At 36.4% G+C, this 19781-nt stretch overlaps 1 protein-coding gene across 4 annotated transcripts in view; it reads right to left on the reverse strand.

The window, feature by feature from the left end:
• Nucleotides 1-19775, reverse strand: part of SMC6 (structural maintenance of chromosomes 6) — a 35056-nt gene extending 15281 nt beyond the window's left edge. The window contains exons 1-18 of one of the 4 annotated variants that reach the window (XM_035319953.1): nt 19638-19759; nt 19090-19263; nt 16814-16964; nt 13289-13437; nt 12024-12141; nt 11126-11231; nt 9877-10013; nt 9351-9412; nt 8436-8516; nt 7914-8015; nt 7602-7721; nt 7411-7509; nt 6239-6385; nt 5711-5799; nt 5005-5184; nt 3530-3708; nt 1661-1862; nt 1396-1510 (exon numbers count right to left, since the gene is read on the reverse strand). In XM_035319953.1, the coding sequence (XP_035175844.1) occupies nt 1396-1510; nt 1661-1862; nt 3530-3708; nt 5005-5184; nt 5711-5799; nt 6239-6385; nt 7411-7509; nt 7602-7721; nt 7914-8015; nt 8436-8516; nt 9351-9412; nt 9877-10013; nt 11126-11231; nt 12024-12141; nt 13289-13432 (1881 nt within the window). In that variant the 5' untranslated portion in view covers nt 13433-13437; nt 16814-16964; nt 19090-19263; nt 19638-19759. Of the gene's footprint in view, nt 1-1395; nt 1511-1660; nt 1863-3529; nt 3709-5004; nt 5185-5710; nt 5800-6238; nt 6386-7410; nt 7510-7601; nt 7722-7913; nt 8016-8435; nt 8517-9350; nt 9413-9876; nt 10014-11125; nt 11232-12023; nt 12142-13288; nt 13438-16813; nt 16965-19089; nt 19264-19549 lie in introns of all 4 variants that reach the window. The other 3 variants (XM_035319955.1, XM_035319952.1, XM_035319954.1) reach the window with 3 other exon arrangements.
• Between the last annotated feature and the right edge of the window lie 6 nt (nt 19776-19781).

Below are 19781 nucleotides of genomic sequence, written 5' to 3' on the forward strand. Positions count from 1 at the left end.
AGTGCCGGATTAAGCAGCCATAAGTGTGGCCTCTGTCTGAAGAAATTAACATTTATACAGCCATATTTCAGATTCAGTTGAAGTTGTTTCAAAGGTGATCATGTTATGAAAATCAGCAGTTGGTTAAAGCAGAGGAGGAAGATCAAAACTAGTATTCCTGCCAAAAGAAAAGGATGGGTGATTTGGCCATTACGTAACCCATTCAGTAACAGCCACACATGCTGAACAGCCAGTCAGCTCTGGACTAGACAGAGCATAAGAAGTCTCTTCCAGTAGGAATGCCAGACTGGAGACTGGGAAAAGTGTTTTTTAAGAGAAAAAACAGTCCACAAAAATTTAACTTTAAGTAAATAAAGTTAAAAATAAAAACAACCGTACATCGTATTTTAATCTTATCTGCTGGAGTTTGTATCTTCAATTAGTAGCAGAAAAATAAAAATAATTAAAATACACATTTTCTTTAATGTAAAAAAAGAAAAACAAACCATGCAACAGCAGGAAATAGTTCATTAACGTGCTTTTATAGTGATCAAAAAAACAAACATTATCAAAATTACAGAATCTTAACACAATGCTAGTTGCAAGTTACCTCAAAAAAAAAGTCTTTCTTCATAACTAACTTTTTTCTTAAACCAGTCTTTAACCATAAACATGTTTCTTTGCACCCTCTCATCTCAAATGTTTTAACAGCACGTAGACTGAAGTGGCTTTGGCTGTTGTGGTAGGTGAAGAATAAGTTAGGCTGTGAACACTCTCAGACAACAGATAATCTCATGTAGGTGTGGGTGAGTGAATGTCCAAAAAAGAGCTTCGGAACTCTCAAGCACAAGCCTGCTCTTCGCTAGGTACAACTGGCAGGGGTTGGTTGCAAGTTTTAGTAACACGTGGATGACGCAAAACTGACACATACTGAATCCATAAATTAGTAAAAAGCCAGAAATTAGGAAACTGATCAGAGGCGCACAGGTTGTTTACACTGGAAAACTAGAAATATAGAAAGAAGGTCCATGATGGGTTGTCAGTTTACTCTGTCCCTCCCACGATTAAAAAAAAAAAAAAAAAAAAGTGGGATACTGACAGTTTATTGCATGTCAAGAGGGCCTTTTATGGGGAACCCTTCAGTGGAAAGGCATCTGTGTACGGACTACATTGTAACACAGATAATTGTTGCAGTTATTGTCTGTAAGGCCATCACGGACTTCATCTCAGTGTGTCTGTAAGTTATGCTTCTGGAGATGGAAAATAAAAAAACACACCAAAACCACAAAAAAAAGAGTCACCACACCTCTACCTGCCAGTCAGAGACAAAAAACAGAGGAGGAACTGAACTGGATATCTACAATATAAATAGATAATGCCTTTCTTTAAAGACCAGTAGGGAGGGGAGAGCCTTACTTTAATTAACAGGATTTTTTCTATACCCCTCGCATCGATCAAACAATTGGCAACCACTGGATCATCTATTTCCAATGCTGTGAGAACTGATGGGAATTCTGGATGATGAACTCCTCTAAAAAAAAAAAAAAAAAAAAGAAATACACCGAACAACATACATAAATTTCACAAGAAATTCTTCAAATTTAAATCATATATAATTCTTTTGAACTGATAACCATTTAAACCACTGCAACTATATAACAAAATTCAAAACATAACTTACCTGTGTCTAACATCGTAAACTTTATCCTGAAATTTATTTACAATTATTGAAGGTCTAAACCCACGTGGATAGTGATTCGCCATCAGTTGCTGAAGAGCTCTTTCATCACTATGATTATCACAGCAAAATGCCTGAAGTAAGCTCTTTAAACAAGATTCAACAGCCAAGGACAGTTCAGCATCTTTCGGATGAATGAAAGCACCTAAACAAGCAAACAAGACAAGGCTTTAGGAGCTTTGTTCCATAACATATACTTACATAATGCATTTTTACCACTGTGTTTTTGTTTTCTTTCTTTCCTTTTTAAAGAGTCTGAAATAAAATAAACCTCTATTACAAGAACAAAAAGAAGAGTTCACTAAAAAAGAAATGGCTCCACAACAGACAAGCTACCCTGACACCACAGGCATAATTTGTCTTCCTAGAGGCCTACACTTTTTTTGTTGTTGTTTTTTAAGAAGTTCTTTCAGAGGCCACTAACTCCCTTAAGATATTAATTTGATGGCAGCAGAGCAAGAGCGTATCAAGGCAAAGACTGCTTATTAATTGCTCTAAGGGTGAAGGCAGAGGAAAACTATGCTACAAGTTAACATGAGGATTTCCATTGTATCACCTGTCATGAGTAGTAGCGTTCACACATCCCCACCCTGCAGTAAATACCTAGTTTTCCAAGTACCTACACCATAGATAAGATACACTGACAGCCACACATAGAACTGACTCTTTCAACTGTAATTCTTCAATAATTAAACCAAACAGTTTTTGTGACAATTTTTTTGTTGATGTTGTTGTTGTTTAGTACACCAAACGGGATTTTTTCCCCTCTATTTCCCTGATTTTTATCAGACCTATGAACTAGTAAACCTGCTTTTCTAATAACTATTTACTCTATGCTTTTAAATGTTCACTGCATTGCAACACATCACTGAAACACCCAATCCATCCTTATCATAAATTATTCCTCTGTTGGTGAGTAGAAAGATTTTGAGGGAAGAGACCTTTCTGCAACACACCTCACCAAGTAAGCAGCATCAAGACCTTACAACCAGACTCAACTCTCCTCTGGAGTTCCGGTTAGCATGGTCTGTGTAAACTAAGAGCAAAGTCCTCAGCTACGCAACTTATGATACTTGACAAGCCCCTTCAAACCTTGTAATTCCACTCAAAACTCTCCTGCTCTACAACACCACTCTGAAATGGGTTTTAAAATATCTTCATGAAATAAACAATTCGAGAGTTGGTATGACAGCCAAACAATTTTTTTATTTAAGATGTCTTCAGAAGAAAATTACCCAGACTCAGAGGGGAACAGCTCTAAGATGACAGCATAATCTCCCAAAGTCTCCGAACTTCTTCCCAGAAGTCCTAGAAATACTGCTAGTATCACACCATTTAGCCAGATGCCCTTTCATGAATATAAGTGAGCCTTTCATGCCATCCAAATTTAAAAACAAGGAAACCTTTTAAACCCCCAACCTCATTTTTTTCCACAAATAGAGAAAAGCCTGAAGGGATGAATTAAAACAATATCAGTAATAAGCCATGAAACCAAGTCAAAGTTCAGAGGTCGTGCAGGAATTGGAGGGATTGCAAATTTCACATTGTAACTACCTACAATACCATAATAAAAACAGCTGCAAGATGAGGAAAAGCAGATTTTACCTAGATAATATGATAAAAAGGACAGAAGCAAAAGATAAGTCTACCAAAATAAAAACATTAGTCCAGGGATTACAGAAGAAAGATATATCTTGAACTCCTTGAATAACAAATAGCTTTTTTAAAAATTAATTGTTGACAGCAGCAGCCCTTCAAGAAAATCTGTAAAGAAATATTCCCAAAACCGTATTTTTCAGCTGTTATTCTTACCTAAAGGTCCAACAGGTTTGCGTTTAAAGCGCCCTTGCCTATAGGCTGTTTCAACTGCTTCAAGAAATGATGGTATATGTTGTCCAAATCTTTTAAAGGTATTTGTTTTACTATCTCTCAGCTCTCTCAGCTGTTTCTGCTTAGCATCCAATTCTCGTTTCATATCACTGTCTTCTCTCCTAAAAGAAAAGATTTTTTTTTCAGTAGCAACAGCTTACAAAGCCTTAATTTTAGAGAAATAATTGTGGTCTTATTTTTCAAGTATTAATATGATAGGATAGCATGACAAGACCTCAATACATCAAAGTACAACAAGCTACAAACTCACAATTATTTTAAAGCTTTAAGAAACATGAGACAAAAAAATTAAAACAAAAAAACACAAGATGCCACTTTGCAACATAGTTTTACATGATTTTACCATGGTGAAAGGTACAAAGAGAAGAGCACACACAACACAGATACAAATGCCAAAGCAGATGTAAAAACATCAAAATTATATCAAGCAATACAGAATACTAGAGATACATATTGATAAACAATTTTACTTGGTGAAAAAAACAACTGAAGCAAAAAGCACAACAGCAAGACAATGTTCTAAGATGAATTTTGTCTTACTCAAAGACACCTAACAAACTGTAAATTCATATCCTAGATTATTTACACAGTAATACATGTTATAAGCAAAAAATAACAAAATAGAAAATCAATATAACTTTCTATTTTCGTATTTCAATTTCACCCTCTTCTACAAAGATCTTCAACAGAAGAAAGAAAATATTGGCTTTAATAATTGCTAAAAGACGTTTTGAATAACACATCATGTACAATGTGCAACAATTCTCAAATCTCATTAAACAATAAATGGCAACAATAACCATAACCCCCTCCGGTAACCACTGCTCAAGTTCAGGTTTCCAAACCACAGCACACGAATGCTTTGCTTTTCTAGTTCATTTATGAGCTAGAGACATTTGAAGCAAGTGGTTTAAAGTCTCTATAAATTTACATTTAATTATAGATACAGTAATTATCTTAAAGAGTATGTAATTTGTTACATCATGTTATAGATCTTATGACATCATACCGGGATTTACTAGCATATAAAACATGAAAATAATGCAAATCATAGTCTTCCCATAGGTTGATGATATGAGAGTAAGTGTCAGACGATGGGAAGAAAGAAGGACATCAAATTGCAGCATGGATTTAAACCAGGCTTTAAATTGGTATTACCTTTCACCTTTAATAACATAACAGTTTTGTTTATTCTCCAAAAGTTTCAGAATTTAGTCATACTTGGCGGAGAAAAGTTTAGCAATTCCTAAGACAAACTAGGAAGGAAAGAGAAACAACAAACAAACAAAAGCAATTATAGAAACTGAAACCCAATACTTCAAGGAATGCAATGAAATGCAGGTATATAAGAGAAGATCTCTCATAATTTGAAGTTAAAGATAACACCTCTAACTTACCTAAGTTTAACATGTTCTTCCTTATGTTTATAAATAGCCTGCTGAAACTGATCGATCTGTTGGCCAATCATCACTTCTTCATCATGAAATGCCTGTAACCTTTCTTTTAACTGTGCAATTTTCCTTTGTTTTTCCAACTTTTCAGGAGCTGAAATCCTATTAGCACTAGAAAAGATCACACTTCAACATTTTAAAAACTGCATAATTTGCATGGTTTACTTAATTTTAGTTAAAATGATAGATAGTTTTAACAAAATATTACTTTTGATATGTAAACTTCTAGTAGTCACATATAGATCTATGAATCAAAAAACTTGTATTTAAGATTCAGAGCATTCACAAGATCTACAAATCAGAGATAGTGATTGTTTTAATTTTAAATTTGCAATCACACAGTTCTCCCATTACATTCCTATAATAATCATTTTAAAGAGTACTTGTTTTGCAACACTGTATAAGGAAGAAAAATGTATACTGTCAAAAAGGAAAAAGAAAACCTTTTTCTGCCCAATTGCCTCATGACCTTCCAGTCAAAATCTTGGTATACAAAGAAGGAGGACCAGAGACATTTAAATGTTTAACTAGACCCTTCTAAAGATTAAACAACTGTTTTCTGTTACTACAGATTTTCTCATTAATCAGAAGAGCTCAGTCTGTACATATCTATACAATAAATATACACCATAATCACTATATCTGTATTTACCTATTTTTCATTTCTTCAATTCGGTTACGCAGCTGTTCATCATCTTTTCCCAGACGTTTCAACTCAGTTTTGACACGGTTATAAAGCACCTGTGAAGGAAACAGGACATATTAGCTTAGCAAAAACAAGAATAATTTCAAGACAGAAATACAGTTTTGAGAAAGTAAACACTGAGTTGCATCTGAACAACAAACAATTACTAATACTTCCAATAATAATAATTATTATAAAATCAAATTAACTGTTATACCTCCCTTTTCACACTCTCAAATCATGTTTATGCTGACTGAAGCTGCCCATTGCTTAACACCTGTGTGAAGATCTGTATCTGTTAGATCTATTTCTATCTTTTTATATCTTTATATTCTATGACCCTGAAGAAAAGCTACTTGCAATCACCTTTTTGAACTACACTGAGCTATACTACAGATTCAGGAAGCTTGGACATAGAGAAGCACATGGGTAGAGCAGGAACAGAATTAAGACTTTAAATCAGTATGATATAACTTTGAAAGTTGCTTTGCCTACCTCAACTTCGTTAACTGCTTTTCTTCTTGCCTGCACATCAGCTTTTAATAAAATACACTGAGGATGCAGGGTTTCTGCTTCTTCACTTATTGTTACTAATTTCTCTTGTATTGTTTTGTACTTTTCTTCTGCTTCATTTACTTTAACCTTTAGGACAAAAAGAAAATGATGCACAAGTATTAATGAAACAAAATTTTCTTCAAAACCTCTTCATGCTATAGAAGTATGACCTAAAATAATCCATCTGCTGACACATCTCACAAGTCATTCACAATATGTAAAGAGGAAAATTAACATAGGAACACACTCAGGAAACTATCACATCTTATTTTTCTTACTCATGCTTTACTCAAAACAGTGGACTCTAACTACAATAAGGCCAAGTGAAGAGAGGTGACACCAGTATCTGGACGATGTTTATTCAATATTTCTCAGACATGTTTGGCCATACAGTAAAAAACACATAAATTTTAAAACAAAATATACTTTTAGGGTATTTTCCATATTAAAAAAAAAAGTGCCAATTCAGAAAAATTAGAGGAATTTCAAAAGACTGAAAAGTTTAAAATAACAGTGCCTAGTATTTCCCTGCAAATGATACATGTCATTGCAACTCTGAATGCTTTGCAGTATTGTTCTTTCCTGCTACCTCCAGATGTTTTAAGTACCATCTAAAGAGTCTGTTTAATTTCTAGATGTCTCCTGGAATCAGACATTGATCTTCAGTGCACTGAAAACCAAGGAAACCTAACATGACAGATCTCTGAAAGATACTCTACTGTTAAAAGAAGTAGACACTGAAAAAGTATTCGCAATGATGAAACAATTTAAGTTGACATTCACTGTGATAAGCAATGGTAGCCATCCAAAATTCACAGTAAAAGAAGTGTAATTACTACCTAAATGAAAACCACTAACATAAACCCCTAACAAACAGCAGGAAACAAAGTGTCCTAGTATTTTTCTCCAATTGGATGTGGCATGCAGATGTTACTGTTAAGTAAACATTTGCAGACAGTAACCACTAGTATCTATAAGGCTACAGAGCCTTGAAAAAGCCTATAAAGTCTGTTTACAAGCTAAAGGAAAAGCATAGTTTTCAATATTGTTTCTATTCTTGAGCCAAGAAACCAAACCCAAAAACTGAAATATGGTTTAAACTTTACATGTACCTGGCATTCCGCTAGCTTCTGATCAAATTTTTCTGTATTTACTTCTTCAGCTCTGATGCCTTCTCTGATTGGCTGTATTTCTCTTTCCATCTCACCCACCTAAATATTAGCACATATCAGAATGTCTGCAGCAGTTTAGGAATAATTTAAAGGTGGCTTTATATAAGGAAACATTAGAACAAGGAACCTACCACAGCCCATGCCATTTTATGTTTCAACTCTTCAAGATGATTTCGCATTTCATTCACAAACCCAATGCTTCTGTAACGTTCCTTTTTTTCTTTATAAAGCAGCTTAAGCTCCTGGAGACGCTTTAAAAAAAGTTCAATTGTAGTTTAATGTAAATTTCATGTTGCATTATATAAAGCTATAATGCAACATGAAATGTTGGAAAGATTGTTCTGAAAGTTTAACACTAAGAACAAGTCAAAACTACATAGTTTTAACTATTAGTTATTTCAGTGCTCAAGACTGTGTTAATAATTACTGTGACTTTAACATACCTCTTCTCCTTGTTCTATCTGAAGACTTGTATTTTCTTTAGTTTTCATAATATATGAATAATCTTCTTTCATTTGCTCCAGCTGAGTTGCCTTCATAAAAAACTATAAAAGAATAAAAATATTCAGATGTCATATTTAGTAGCTTACCTAAGTGAACTTTATGTAATTACCATAGAAAGACCACTCAACCCAACTATGTACAATAACTGATACATTAAGCAAAATAACTTGTGCAAAAATCATGAAGCAACTCAGCAGCATCCTAAAAAGTTTAATAATTTGATCAATGCTTTTAGAGAAAAGAAACTTCAGAAAACTGTTTCTGCAAGTGGACAACTGCTACAATCAGATAATTAAAGTCAAGAATTCTGAAAATTATTTTTTTCCCCAGATGACACCTCTAAAATTTTCAAACCTGTATTTTTTGTGTCAAATATTTTTCTTTTCCTGGAGTGCATTTTTTAATTACTTGAACCAAACTAAAATTTACCTTTAGTCAACATACTAAAAGATTTTTCTTACCTTATACTTGTCACCTTCATTTTTAGACTGTAAGAAGTGCTTACTCATCTCTTGAGTTAAAACAGAAACGGGATTATCTACCTGCAACATTCAATGCACTACTTTATTTTTATTTCAGATAAAAGAGACATCATGTAACTGCGATTAGAGTTGAGATGGGAACCATGCGCGCGCACACAGAAAAAACAACCCACACTCCAAACACAACTGTGTGTGACTTTGAAGGAACCGTTTTCAGGAAGAAAAGTGTCTTCTGGAAAGTACTTGTTTTATCTATTTATTTAACAAGATTAACATTGGGAATTTCATCCAATGCCATTTAATTTGTCTTTATTTAATTCCCCAAAGTACATCATTCAATTCAATGAACTGTCATTGAATTCAATGAACTGAACTGTCATATTCTTACAGAAGTTCCCACAACATAAAGTCAATACACAGTAAGTGAAGTTTATATTATTTGACAGGCTGAATATTTTGAATATTTTATACTTGATATACACCACCTAATCTTTCCTTAGTCACTTAGGCAGCAAAAAAATTTTAAAAAAATCTACCACGTTGCTGCACAGCAAAAGTTGAAAATCACAATCAGGGGAACAATAAATAAATAATAGGCTCCAGGTATGAAAGAAACTTACCTAAGCTAAGACTTTCATTAATACAATACATAACTCAAAAGTTTGCAGATTACACCAAACATTTACTTGTCTGGGACAGTCTTATTCTGCATTATCCGAGGTTCATAAAACTAAATTTTCTTTTGTCTTTGGAAGTGATCATGAAAGAACATGCAAAAGGTGAAATTCTCTCATTTTACATGAGAAGCACTGCATTTATTTAAAGAATTATAAAACATATGTACTAATATAGTACGCCTTAAACTACACAGAATTTAAATACTGCATCAATTACCTGTATGTTAAAGTGATCCAGTATTCCTAAGAGTTCCTCTTTCTTCGAAGAAACTATGGTCCCTGAGAGAGAGAATAACAATTGGTCCAAAGAAAAGAGACATGCAACCTTCCAACCTTTTGTTCAATCTAGTGCTTATTGAAGATAAATTAGATTAGTATTTTTGTATCAGTGCTTTATTCCTAAACAAGATATACACATATATTTTATCTTTCCAATATGATATTTGCATTTGCACAGAAATTTGTACTTCTAGTTAAAGCCACTCCTTACTTCAATTCCTCTATGACAGAATTTAGGTAAATCAGATAATTCAACAAGAAACAAACCCTACATAATACATAATACTGTATGACCTCACATCACGCAGAACCTGACACAACTGCTTTTTACACTCTAACATGAAAATGTCTAAGACGTTAAGGTAAATGCAAAACTGATGACCTTATAAGACACTATCTGTCATTAAAAACAAGGCATTTAAGGCAATGAGAATATTTAAAGAGCTTTAAAGACTACTACCAACCAGATTTGCTTTTTAGTCTGTAACTTCTGCTTCCATCCAGATTAATGTGCTGATTCACGATAATAGAGTCACCATACACTTCTGGTTTAAATGCATCTCTACCTTGGTTTCGCAACGTTATTGAGATATCTGCAGAGCTTTAAAACAAATAAACAAACACAAACCACCACAGGCAACTGAAATTAGTTCCAAATGAAAAAAAAAAATCAGAACATTCTAATTTTCTACAAAAATTGTCACGTCTTGTGTAGGTCATAACTGAAAATCAGTCATAGTACAAATAAGAATAAAACATACTGGTGCTGTTTGAGCCAAAACTGACATGTAGCCAGAAACATTGCTACTCACTGTCCTTTTGCACCTTCAGGTAAGTCACGAGTCAAAAGCAAATAGTTGTGAAAGCAGATTCCTTCCCACCTTTCCTTCCCATCTGACTGCCTTCATGTTTAAGTTGCAGAATCAAGTTCATTTTCGGTTGTTCTACTGTCCCCAGACTGGTTTCTGGGGTGAAAAGCTGTTTGGCTTCTGTAAACCATGCCTAATGAAATTAACCTATAATTCACTGCTTTAAAGCATTCTTCTAGGAAAGAAGCGTTGTGGTTTTGATTCTGAATTCAGATTTTCTGCTTGATGATAAAGTGTTATTATGTACAAGGCACATATTGCAAAAATTTGTAGTACCAGGCACCTCCGAAAGGAAAGGCCTGGGACTCTTGAGTTACAGCACTACGTAAATGTAACCTTTTAAACCTCCTCCCATCTTTTTTTGGTTCCCCTAAACATACTAACCCCACTCTTGCTGCAGACACAAATTCACTTCCTTCGCATTAAATAAAGAACCTGCATGTCTAAGTCCTTGCACTCACACATCACAAGACAGAATACTTATCACTATTCTGTGAGCAGTGAGGTTAACTCATTTCCTATGTTTTGTGTTTTTTGTTTTTAAAGAACTCAAATCCTTCTGTAGGATATTCAAGTATGTCATGAAAGCAATATACAAGAACTAGGCCAGAAGCAGCACATTTTGCTATGCCTTAGTTAGTTGAGCGCTAGTGGCATTCTACTGGTAAATTTCTATTTATTTATTTTTAATATGGAAGTGTTATGCTTTGCTTTTTTTTTTCCCCTTTGAGTTACGCCCAGTGGGAAAATAGAGAAAATGAAGTTAACAAAAGGCTGATGAGCTAACCATAACCAAAATCACTAATCTACATATCCCATCATAAAATGAACAAGTTTTACTTACGTTGCTCCGGTTTTTACAAACATTTTTAATGAGGAACCCCTATTAGTAGCAGTGGCTTTTCCACCAAGTCCAACAATAAGAGCAGTTAACACAGAACTTTTTCCACCTGTAATAGAAGCATTAAAGTTTTTATTTTACTTTATTTTTTTTAAGTTCTTGCGACTTTTTATCCAATTCATTCACATTATAGATTTTTGCTTGACTGCTTATGTATTCAAGCACTTAAATTTCAATTTATGTCAGATACATAAAATAGTCATAGCTGTAGGAATAAACAATTCCAAAAAAAACAAAACAAAAAATCCATTCCTAAGCCCCCCCAAAAAAAATCATTCCGAGCCAAACTTCTGTTACTATTCTTCAGCAATATGCATTTAACAAGATGTCCTACCTCAGGAGGAAAGGAAACTCCCTTCCTTACAAGCATGCAGAATACATTTATACGAGAGAAGAAATCAAATACATATTATCATTCAGTTAACTGAAAGGTTTTAAGCTCTAAACATTTACATTTAATTTTTGAAATGTTCCCTCCAAAAGAAGTTGCAAAAGGAATCACATCTTCTACAACAGCTTCTTCTTGACATAAACTTGGACAATTACTATGTATTTTAAAATGAACAGATGAGTACATGAAGCTTATGTTTGAATTAATCATAAATTTATATAATGAAATGTTTTGCACTCATATTACCATTTGCAAACCTCTGAATTTAAAACTTCACTTTTTCATCATCTCTGGACTACAGACCCATGGGATTCCTGAGTCTAAAACTGAACCAACCTACATTCTTAGAATTGCTAGCTTAACTATGTATTTTTTTTTTTCTTCAAATCAAAATCTGATGTTTTAAATTATTAACAAAAGCAGTCTTTTGACATAGCAATCAATACTTACTTCCATTGTTTCCAACAACAAAATTGAGATTTGATCCAAACTGAAACGGTCCCAACATGGAATGGCACATAAAGTTCTTCAGCTGGATACTTTCAATTATCCCAACATCTCCTACAGTCTAAACAGATATTATGTTGTGTGCATTTTAATTAACTACATTTCATCTATTTTAAATTTAATGAGAATTCAAATGACTATGGTAAAAACCATCCATGTTAACAAACCACAAGAACAGCGGAAGGGTTTCATGATATTGTGAAAATTTGCTTATTACATACATTAAGATCAAAATGGTTACCAAAACTTAACTCTTACCAATGGCAAATTTCAGTTCTTGCCATAAATAACTTCCAATTAATATAAAAGATCAAGATCATAATACAGTTATTAGAGCAGTAAGTAAAGAGCATCATAGAAAGATTTTGTTACTTAAACAACACTGAGAAGTCCTAGTACAACTTCGAAAAAGGGACATAGAATTAAGTTAGGAAGGAGGAAATGAAACTAGAAATGAAAGGGACACCCCAATGTTCAACTCATGCTATTTTGACAGGTAACTTTATCTTCAACGCTTCAGAAAAACAATGTTTTCTATGCAAGCAAAGTTTTCAGGAAAAATAAAAAATCCAATGACACAGAATAGGAAAATTATCAGAAAATTTCAGGAAAATTAAGAGCGGAGTTACAGCTCTGTGGATCATAAACCAACCCTAGTGTCGTATAACATACAAGACTGTTATTTGTGTGCTAAAAAATATTTTTAAGAGTCCAACATCAAATTATAATCTAACTATTACAGAAAAAGAGAAAAAAAGTATTCCCATTTTCAAGTTTCACTTCCAAAACAAGCATTTCAAACATTTTTAATTGTCATTTCAAAGTGTCAGCTATACAAAAGAAAGCATCTTTTAGTAAATCATTTGTTTTTCTAAGTATTTTTTCTGCTTTTCCTACAGCCCTAAACCAAATATGCCATACTTCTATTAAACAGAATCTTTCAACTTTACTTAGTTGTCAACTTCAGTAGCATTCATTCCATAAAACCAGAATACTATTATTTTATGATCAACTGTCATAACTACATGATTCACAAAAATATGTTAAAAACAAACTCATTCAGAAGTTCTCATTACAGACATTATCTCTATTTTCTTTTAGATCGGTTCAGTTGAAGCCTACATACAAGACTTATTTCAACATCAACTAAAGACAGAATTTTATACATCAATTTTCTTAGTTTTGGATTTTTTTTTAAAGCAACTTACCGACACAGAAGAGAAATTACTATCAAATGAGAACAGTGAGTTTTCTTCATCATTCGACTCATCACTGTGCTCATCTGTGAATTCTTGCTTCTGTCTTTTATGGGATCGAGGCTTTGAAACACTTTCTTCCTTTCTCTTACCCATGAGTACTGAAAAAACATCAATGCAATTATAGTGAGAACGTATCAAAATATAGTAATTATAGTGAGGATGTATCAAAACAAATATGTAGCACTGAATTTAATACTGAAACTTACAATCTGTGAGTTACAAATATGTAGTACTGAAATTAGACTGAAACTTACAACCTGTTATATGAAAACATACCTACAGATAACACAGACTGCAATTAGTTAATTTGATACAAGAAATTCTAAGGTCATTGCAAATGTTGTAGTACGATCAACATAGTTTTCAATAAAATGATTTACACCGACAAAAAGAAAATATATTAATTATACGTGGTTGAGAAATGCCTAGTCAATGAATATGTGGAATACATAAAGTTGAATAAAGGAAAATTTAGATTCATAGTGCTACTCCTTTCCTGCTTCTGCAAACAGCCAACCTGCTTTTGTTAGGCAATGTTACATGATCACAGTAAACAAAATGCTGTCATTTTACTAATGAAGGACAACAGTTCTCTATTGTGGTGGTTTTACTCGGGTGGACGGCCGAGCTCCACCACAACTGCTCTCTCACTTCCCCGTCCTCAAAGAGGAACGCGGAGAAAATACGATGAAAGGGGCTCAAGGGTTGAGATAAGGACAAGGAGATCGCACAGTTAGTATCATGACAGGCAAAACAGACTCAGCATAGGGAGATAGTAAGATTTATTGCCTATTAGTAACAAGCTAGAGAAGTGAGAAACAAAGGAAAGAAACTAAAGGCACCTTCCCCCCGCGTCCACCCTCTTCCACCTCCTCCCCTCAAGTGGTGCAGGGGAACGGGGGAATGGGGGTTATGGTCAGGTTATAGCGCTTCTTCTCTGCCGCTCCTTCTCAGTCACTCTCGTCCCCTGTGCTGTGGGGTCCCTCCCATGGGATGCAGTCCTTGCTGAACTGATCCGGCGTGGGCTTCCCACAGGCAGCAGCTCTTCAAGAACCGCTCCAGATATGGGTCTGTACCATGGGGTCCATCCCTAAGGAGCACACTGCTCCAGCCTGGGTCCCCCACGGGCAGCAGCTCCTGCCAGGTCACCTGCTCCTGTGTGGGCTCCTCTCCACAACCTACAGATCCGGCCTGGAATCTGCTCCGGTAGGGGTCCTCTACAGGCCACAGTCTCCGTTAATGCAGGTCCACCTGCTCCACCATGGTCTCCTCCATAGGCTGCAGCATGGAACCCTGCTCCACCATGATACTCCATGGGCTGCAGGGGGACAGCCTGCTTCACCATGGTCCTCACCACAGGCCGCAGGGGACTTCTGTTCCGGCACCTGGAGCACCTCTCCCCCTCCTTCTTCACTGACCTCAATGCCTGCAAGGCTGTTCCTCACTCCTCTCACTCTCCCAGCTGCTGGGTGGTGCAGCGTTTTTTTTCCCCGTCTTAAATATGCTCTCACAGAGGCGCAAACAACATCACTTATTGACTCAGCTCTGGTCAGCAGTGGGGCCCTTACCAAACATGGGGCAGCTTCTAGATCCTTCTCACAGAAGCCACCCCTATGGCCCCCTGCTACCAAAACCTTGCCACATAAACCTACTATATCTATATAGAAAACATACCTATACATATACACATATAAATGCTTCCTCTACAGAGAGATAAATTACCCACCTCACTAATATGACTAACAAGAAATAAAACCTGCAAAACTAACGAAGTCTACTAAAGTTGCTTATAACCAAAAGAACAGGGGTCTTAGGATAGTCAAAGTTTCACATTTTCCACAACAGTATCATTAGGGTGTCATTCTTATTCCCCCTGAAGTGCACTCTTTATACCTAGAGTCCCAAAGCACTACACAAAATATGGAAGACCGCATCACTTTTGTCCACAGCAGAAACAAGGTCCTGTTCATACAAAGACAATGCACAATCTTTTTATTTGCTAGCAGTTAGGTCACCTATTGGTAAGTGTTCAGATAATGCTCAAAGGGATAACTACTACATAATTTTTGGATATGAAAATGTTCTCTTGCTCAGGCAATGTTGCTTCCTTCCAGCAAAAAAAAAAAAAAAAAAATAGCAGCCAATTTATACAAACCTCACCATGCAGAATTCAAAGACATTTAATGCAATTAATCTCCCCCACTATAGAAAAATAACTGAATGGCCTAAGAGTAGGGTGAATTCATTAAAAATTAAAAAAAAAAAAAAGTAAAAAAAAAGTGGGGTACCAAATCACTTATTGTCACAATTATATATGAAGCTAATGAGTGACAGTTTCCCTGTCCTACTTGACAGATGATATGAAACAAGAAAGAAGCCTGGTGGGTCATCCCAGCAGTTCTTAATGTGACCTCCCGCATTCTGCAAGGGAGACAAGGTTCCTGAGAAAGTTAGGTGGGCAGGCACAGTGGTTCCAGCCATGCAGTGCATGGTCTCAGGGGACCCCTGCTCAGTCAAAGCCCACAGGCATGTCCAGAGCTTCTCCATGGTTCCTTCTCGAGGCTTGCCTGGGCTCTTGATCCCCCAGTCTCCTCTTCCAGGCCTCTCCCCAGGATGCTCCAGACCTTATCAGTTGTTGGACTGGGTAAAAGACCAGCTTGAATTCCTGGAGCACCTGATGACTGGCTGTCACCATCGCTGGCACTCAGCCAGTAGTGGGATGGCAATTTTCAAGTTACGTAGAGTCAAGTCATCTGTGGATGAACTAAGTCCAGCCAGCCCTCTCATCTACCTCCTCTGTTTCTGTCTCATCTCTCTGAGTTCAAGCAACTCTTTATGAAGCAGAATAATAAACTGACTGAAGGCACTGAAAATTGATGCAGGAAATTTTTTTTTTTTTTTTTTTTCAAGTTTCCCAACAATTTCACCATACAAATGTGTATGTTTGGGTCAATGTGGAGATAGAGTACTTCTTTGAGCAGTTTCTTCTACTTGTGCCAGTTTAATGTTCTTGTCACACTCTAGCTTGATTTCAACAGAAAAAAAGTTTGAAAAGTTCATACCATAAAGCATCAGAGACAATAAGTAGCATTTATTATATCGAACACCACAGACATTAAAATTTGTTACATCACTAAAGACCATTGAACTTCTATTCTGGGTATTCTTTAGGTTTTATAAACTTGATTATCTCCTCTTTAGTTGTCTTAGACAAAGCACACAAACGGTAAGAAATAGTATACATCCCTTTCCCTCAAGTGCAACAGATGAACTTCAAAGCAAAGACAGACATGCAATAAGCTTCCTGTCTTACCTTCTTGTAATAATATCAGGGATGTCAGGTTAAGCTCTGGACTATCATTATGTTAATTAAATATTGACAGGGAATGTGCAATTTCTATTTTATGTTATGTAGTTTAAGATCATACACATAAAAACAAGCAAGCAAATACACTTCATCATTCAGTTACATACCTTTTACTGTGCTACTTTGGGTTTCCTATATAACCATGTCATTATATTACTTGGATCAGGAAAGAGTTGCTTGTATGCTCTTGGAATCTATCCATCACCCAAACATGAAGGTAGGCATTTGTTCAATTCGCTGTTCTGCTGAAGTCTCACTCTACAAAGGGAAAACACAAGACTTATATGCTATAATTAACTAGAGAAATGGGCTATGAATTCCATTGCTATATCATTTGCACATCTAAGGAAAAGAGGCTATGAGAATGGAAAACAAAATAGCCTAGAAGAAAACTCACTCATGTAATGTAAGCATAATGACAATAGAAGAACAGTTTGCACTCCAGAACTCTTGAAGAATTAGTAATTAAGACAAAACTTAACAGAAACTTAAACTTTATTGAAACAACCTCTGAAATTGTTATCACAAGTACCAGCAGAAGTAACATCTGCAGTGCATATAAAAATGCAGGAAGGCAGAAGAAATTGACCTCATCAACAAAGATTCCACTAATCAAACCTCACGAGAAACTACGCTTGAAAAGCTAAAGGAACAAATAATTAGACACACACACACACAAAACCCACACACAAGCAAGCAAGCAAGCAAAAAACACTGAAAATGACATATACTACACTTAAGCTTTACTTTTAGACCATCTTGGTGTTTTTGACAAAAAGAAGTTCCTTTTTTTACATTAATCACTTGTACCATGACACATTGATTGTCTTCATTAACTTTTTAATTGAAAAAAATAGTTAATTGCAGTGTCTTAGCACTGCTTATCATGATTTTAACAACAGCTTGGGAATCCCCAAAAGCAAAGGAGAAGCTGCAGATGTGACCTGTCATTAAAATGTGCAAGTATCACACTGGAAACTATTAAAGTGGCAAAAATAAAGAATACAAGTATTTTAATGTATGCAATAGACTAATGGGAAGTCAACAATGAATACTATTGACAAATGTTAACAGAAGTTTGCCTAAAGAACTAGACATTTTTAAAATGAAGTGTAAATGTACAGTTATGTTGCAATATAAAGGAGGATTATGTTAATGGAAACTTAACGACAAAGTCAGGAACATCAGTAATGTGAGAACTGGGCTGTCATTCAGAAAGACAATATAAAAAGTGCTCAAAAAGTAATCTTTACTAGCATAGAATGTAAGAGCACAGTTAGTAAAACCCACAGCTACTAACTGTGAATGAATAAGGGCAAGACAGACACAATTATAAAAACATTGCAAGATCACTACAAATAATGACAATTTTCATGCACATAATGAGAAAGTGAAAGGAAACCACCGTTCCAAGACGCGTCACATGATACTGTAGAAAACTATTAGGACTATTACACGTTATAATAGAAAACTATTTACACCACTAACATCAAAGTATAGAAAAACAGGCAGCACGCACCAGAGGCAATATGCACTGCCAGCCACTAATGCACCAACCAAACCCAGGGCATCCTATTTCCAGTTTCCCTTGCAATACAGTTCTAAATTTTTCTTCCTCCTTTCTTCCTTCCTCCATGCCTAGCTGGTCACAGTTGGTATGATCCAGGGCAGACAATACCCAGCCCACCACCACCAAAACCACCTCACACTGGCTTTCCAGCAACTTGGTGTCAGCCTGGTATCATCTAAGGTAGGAAACACTGAGAATCATAGAATATCCTGAGTTGGAAGGGAGCCATAAGGACCATCAAGTCCAACTCTTGGCACCACACAGGTCTACCCAAAATTTTAGACCATGTGACCACATTGCCACTGAAAACATTCACTTTAACCACTCTGCAACCAGACCAGCTACAATCTTGGATTGTCTTTCATCCTGTTACAAAAGAGGCTGACAAAAGACACAGGAGCAGACCTACAGTGTTAAAGGGTGTAACATGTGAAGGGAAGGGCAGGAGGAATAGAAGAAAAGAATTGTGATCTGCTGATAAATCTATTTTTTTAATAGATCATGCATGCCTTTGTTTTGGTCAGAGGGAACCACAGTATGCCTCACTGCATTTGTTTAAATAGACACAAAGATACTGATAAATGAACTACACGTTAATTCTGGTAGATTCTAACAATACAGGAAAGAAACATACATAGCTACAAAAGCCTTTTTTGTACAAAAAAAAAAAAAAAAAGGTATGAAAACTTTTAACACAGCCCTCTGGTGAGCCAGCCGCTCATGTCATCGGGCACACAAAGCCTGTACCACCCCAAGCAGACACTTAGCAAGCACCTGCTGGAGAAGCAGCAAGCAATGGCAGCTCTGCCTCACCTATGGGGATCAAAATCCCTCTGCTCACACCTCCAACACCACAGTTACTCTTTGTTTGTCCCAAAACTTGCTCTGGACGACCTGAAAGGATGCAGTCACCCCGCCGTTGCAATGCTTATGTCGGTGGATGCACCAGAGGAGATAAACTTGACGTTAGTTTCGTTTCTGCCACAACTGAGAAGAGAAGGAGAAGGAAAGAGAGGAGGGGAAGGAGGAGGAGGAGGAGAAGGGGAAGGAGGAGGAGGAGGAAGAGGAGGAAGGCGCTCCCTGGTCAGTACCTGCCTCTCTCCCTGCCTTTATAGTGCCGGATGCCTCGGGGCAAACCCCATGCGCTACCCCTGAGCAGCAGGCAGGCACCAGGGGGAAATTTCACCCAGCTCGGCCGCCGCAGGGACAAGTCAGAAACCAAAAAACCCACCCTTGGGCACGCAAAAAAAAAACAACACCCCAGGGTACCCACCCCGGGCAGGCTCGGCAAGGGCCCGGCCCTACTCTGCTGACAGTACAGTACTGCCGGCCTCATAAAGACGACCCATTCCTCATCCTACCTCTCCTCGATCCCACCGCCGAGTGGCGGGGCCGTTACAACCGGCTGAAAAGCCGCACTCTCGCGAAGATTCCGAGCCCGGCACAGCGCGGAACGGCCAGCTGGGTACGACGGAAGAGCCGCCACAACCGCGGCGCCTGCGCAC

This window comes from Oxyura jamaicensis, chromosome 3, assembly GCF_011077185.1.
Source record: "Oxyura jamaicensis isolate SHBP4307 breed ruddy duck chromosome 3, BPBGC_Ojam_1.0, whole genome shotgun sequence".
NCBI lineage: Eukaryota > Metazoa > Chordata > Aves > Anseriformes > Anatidae > Oxyura > Oxyura jamaicensis.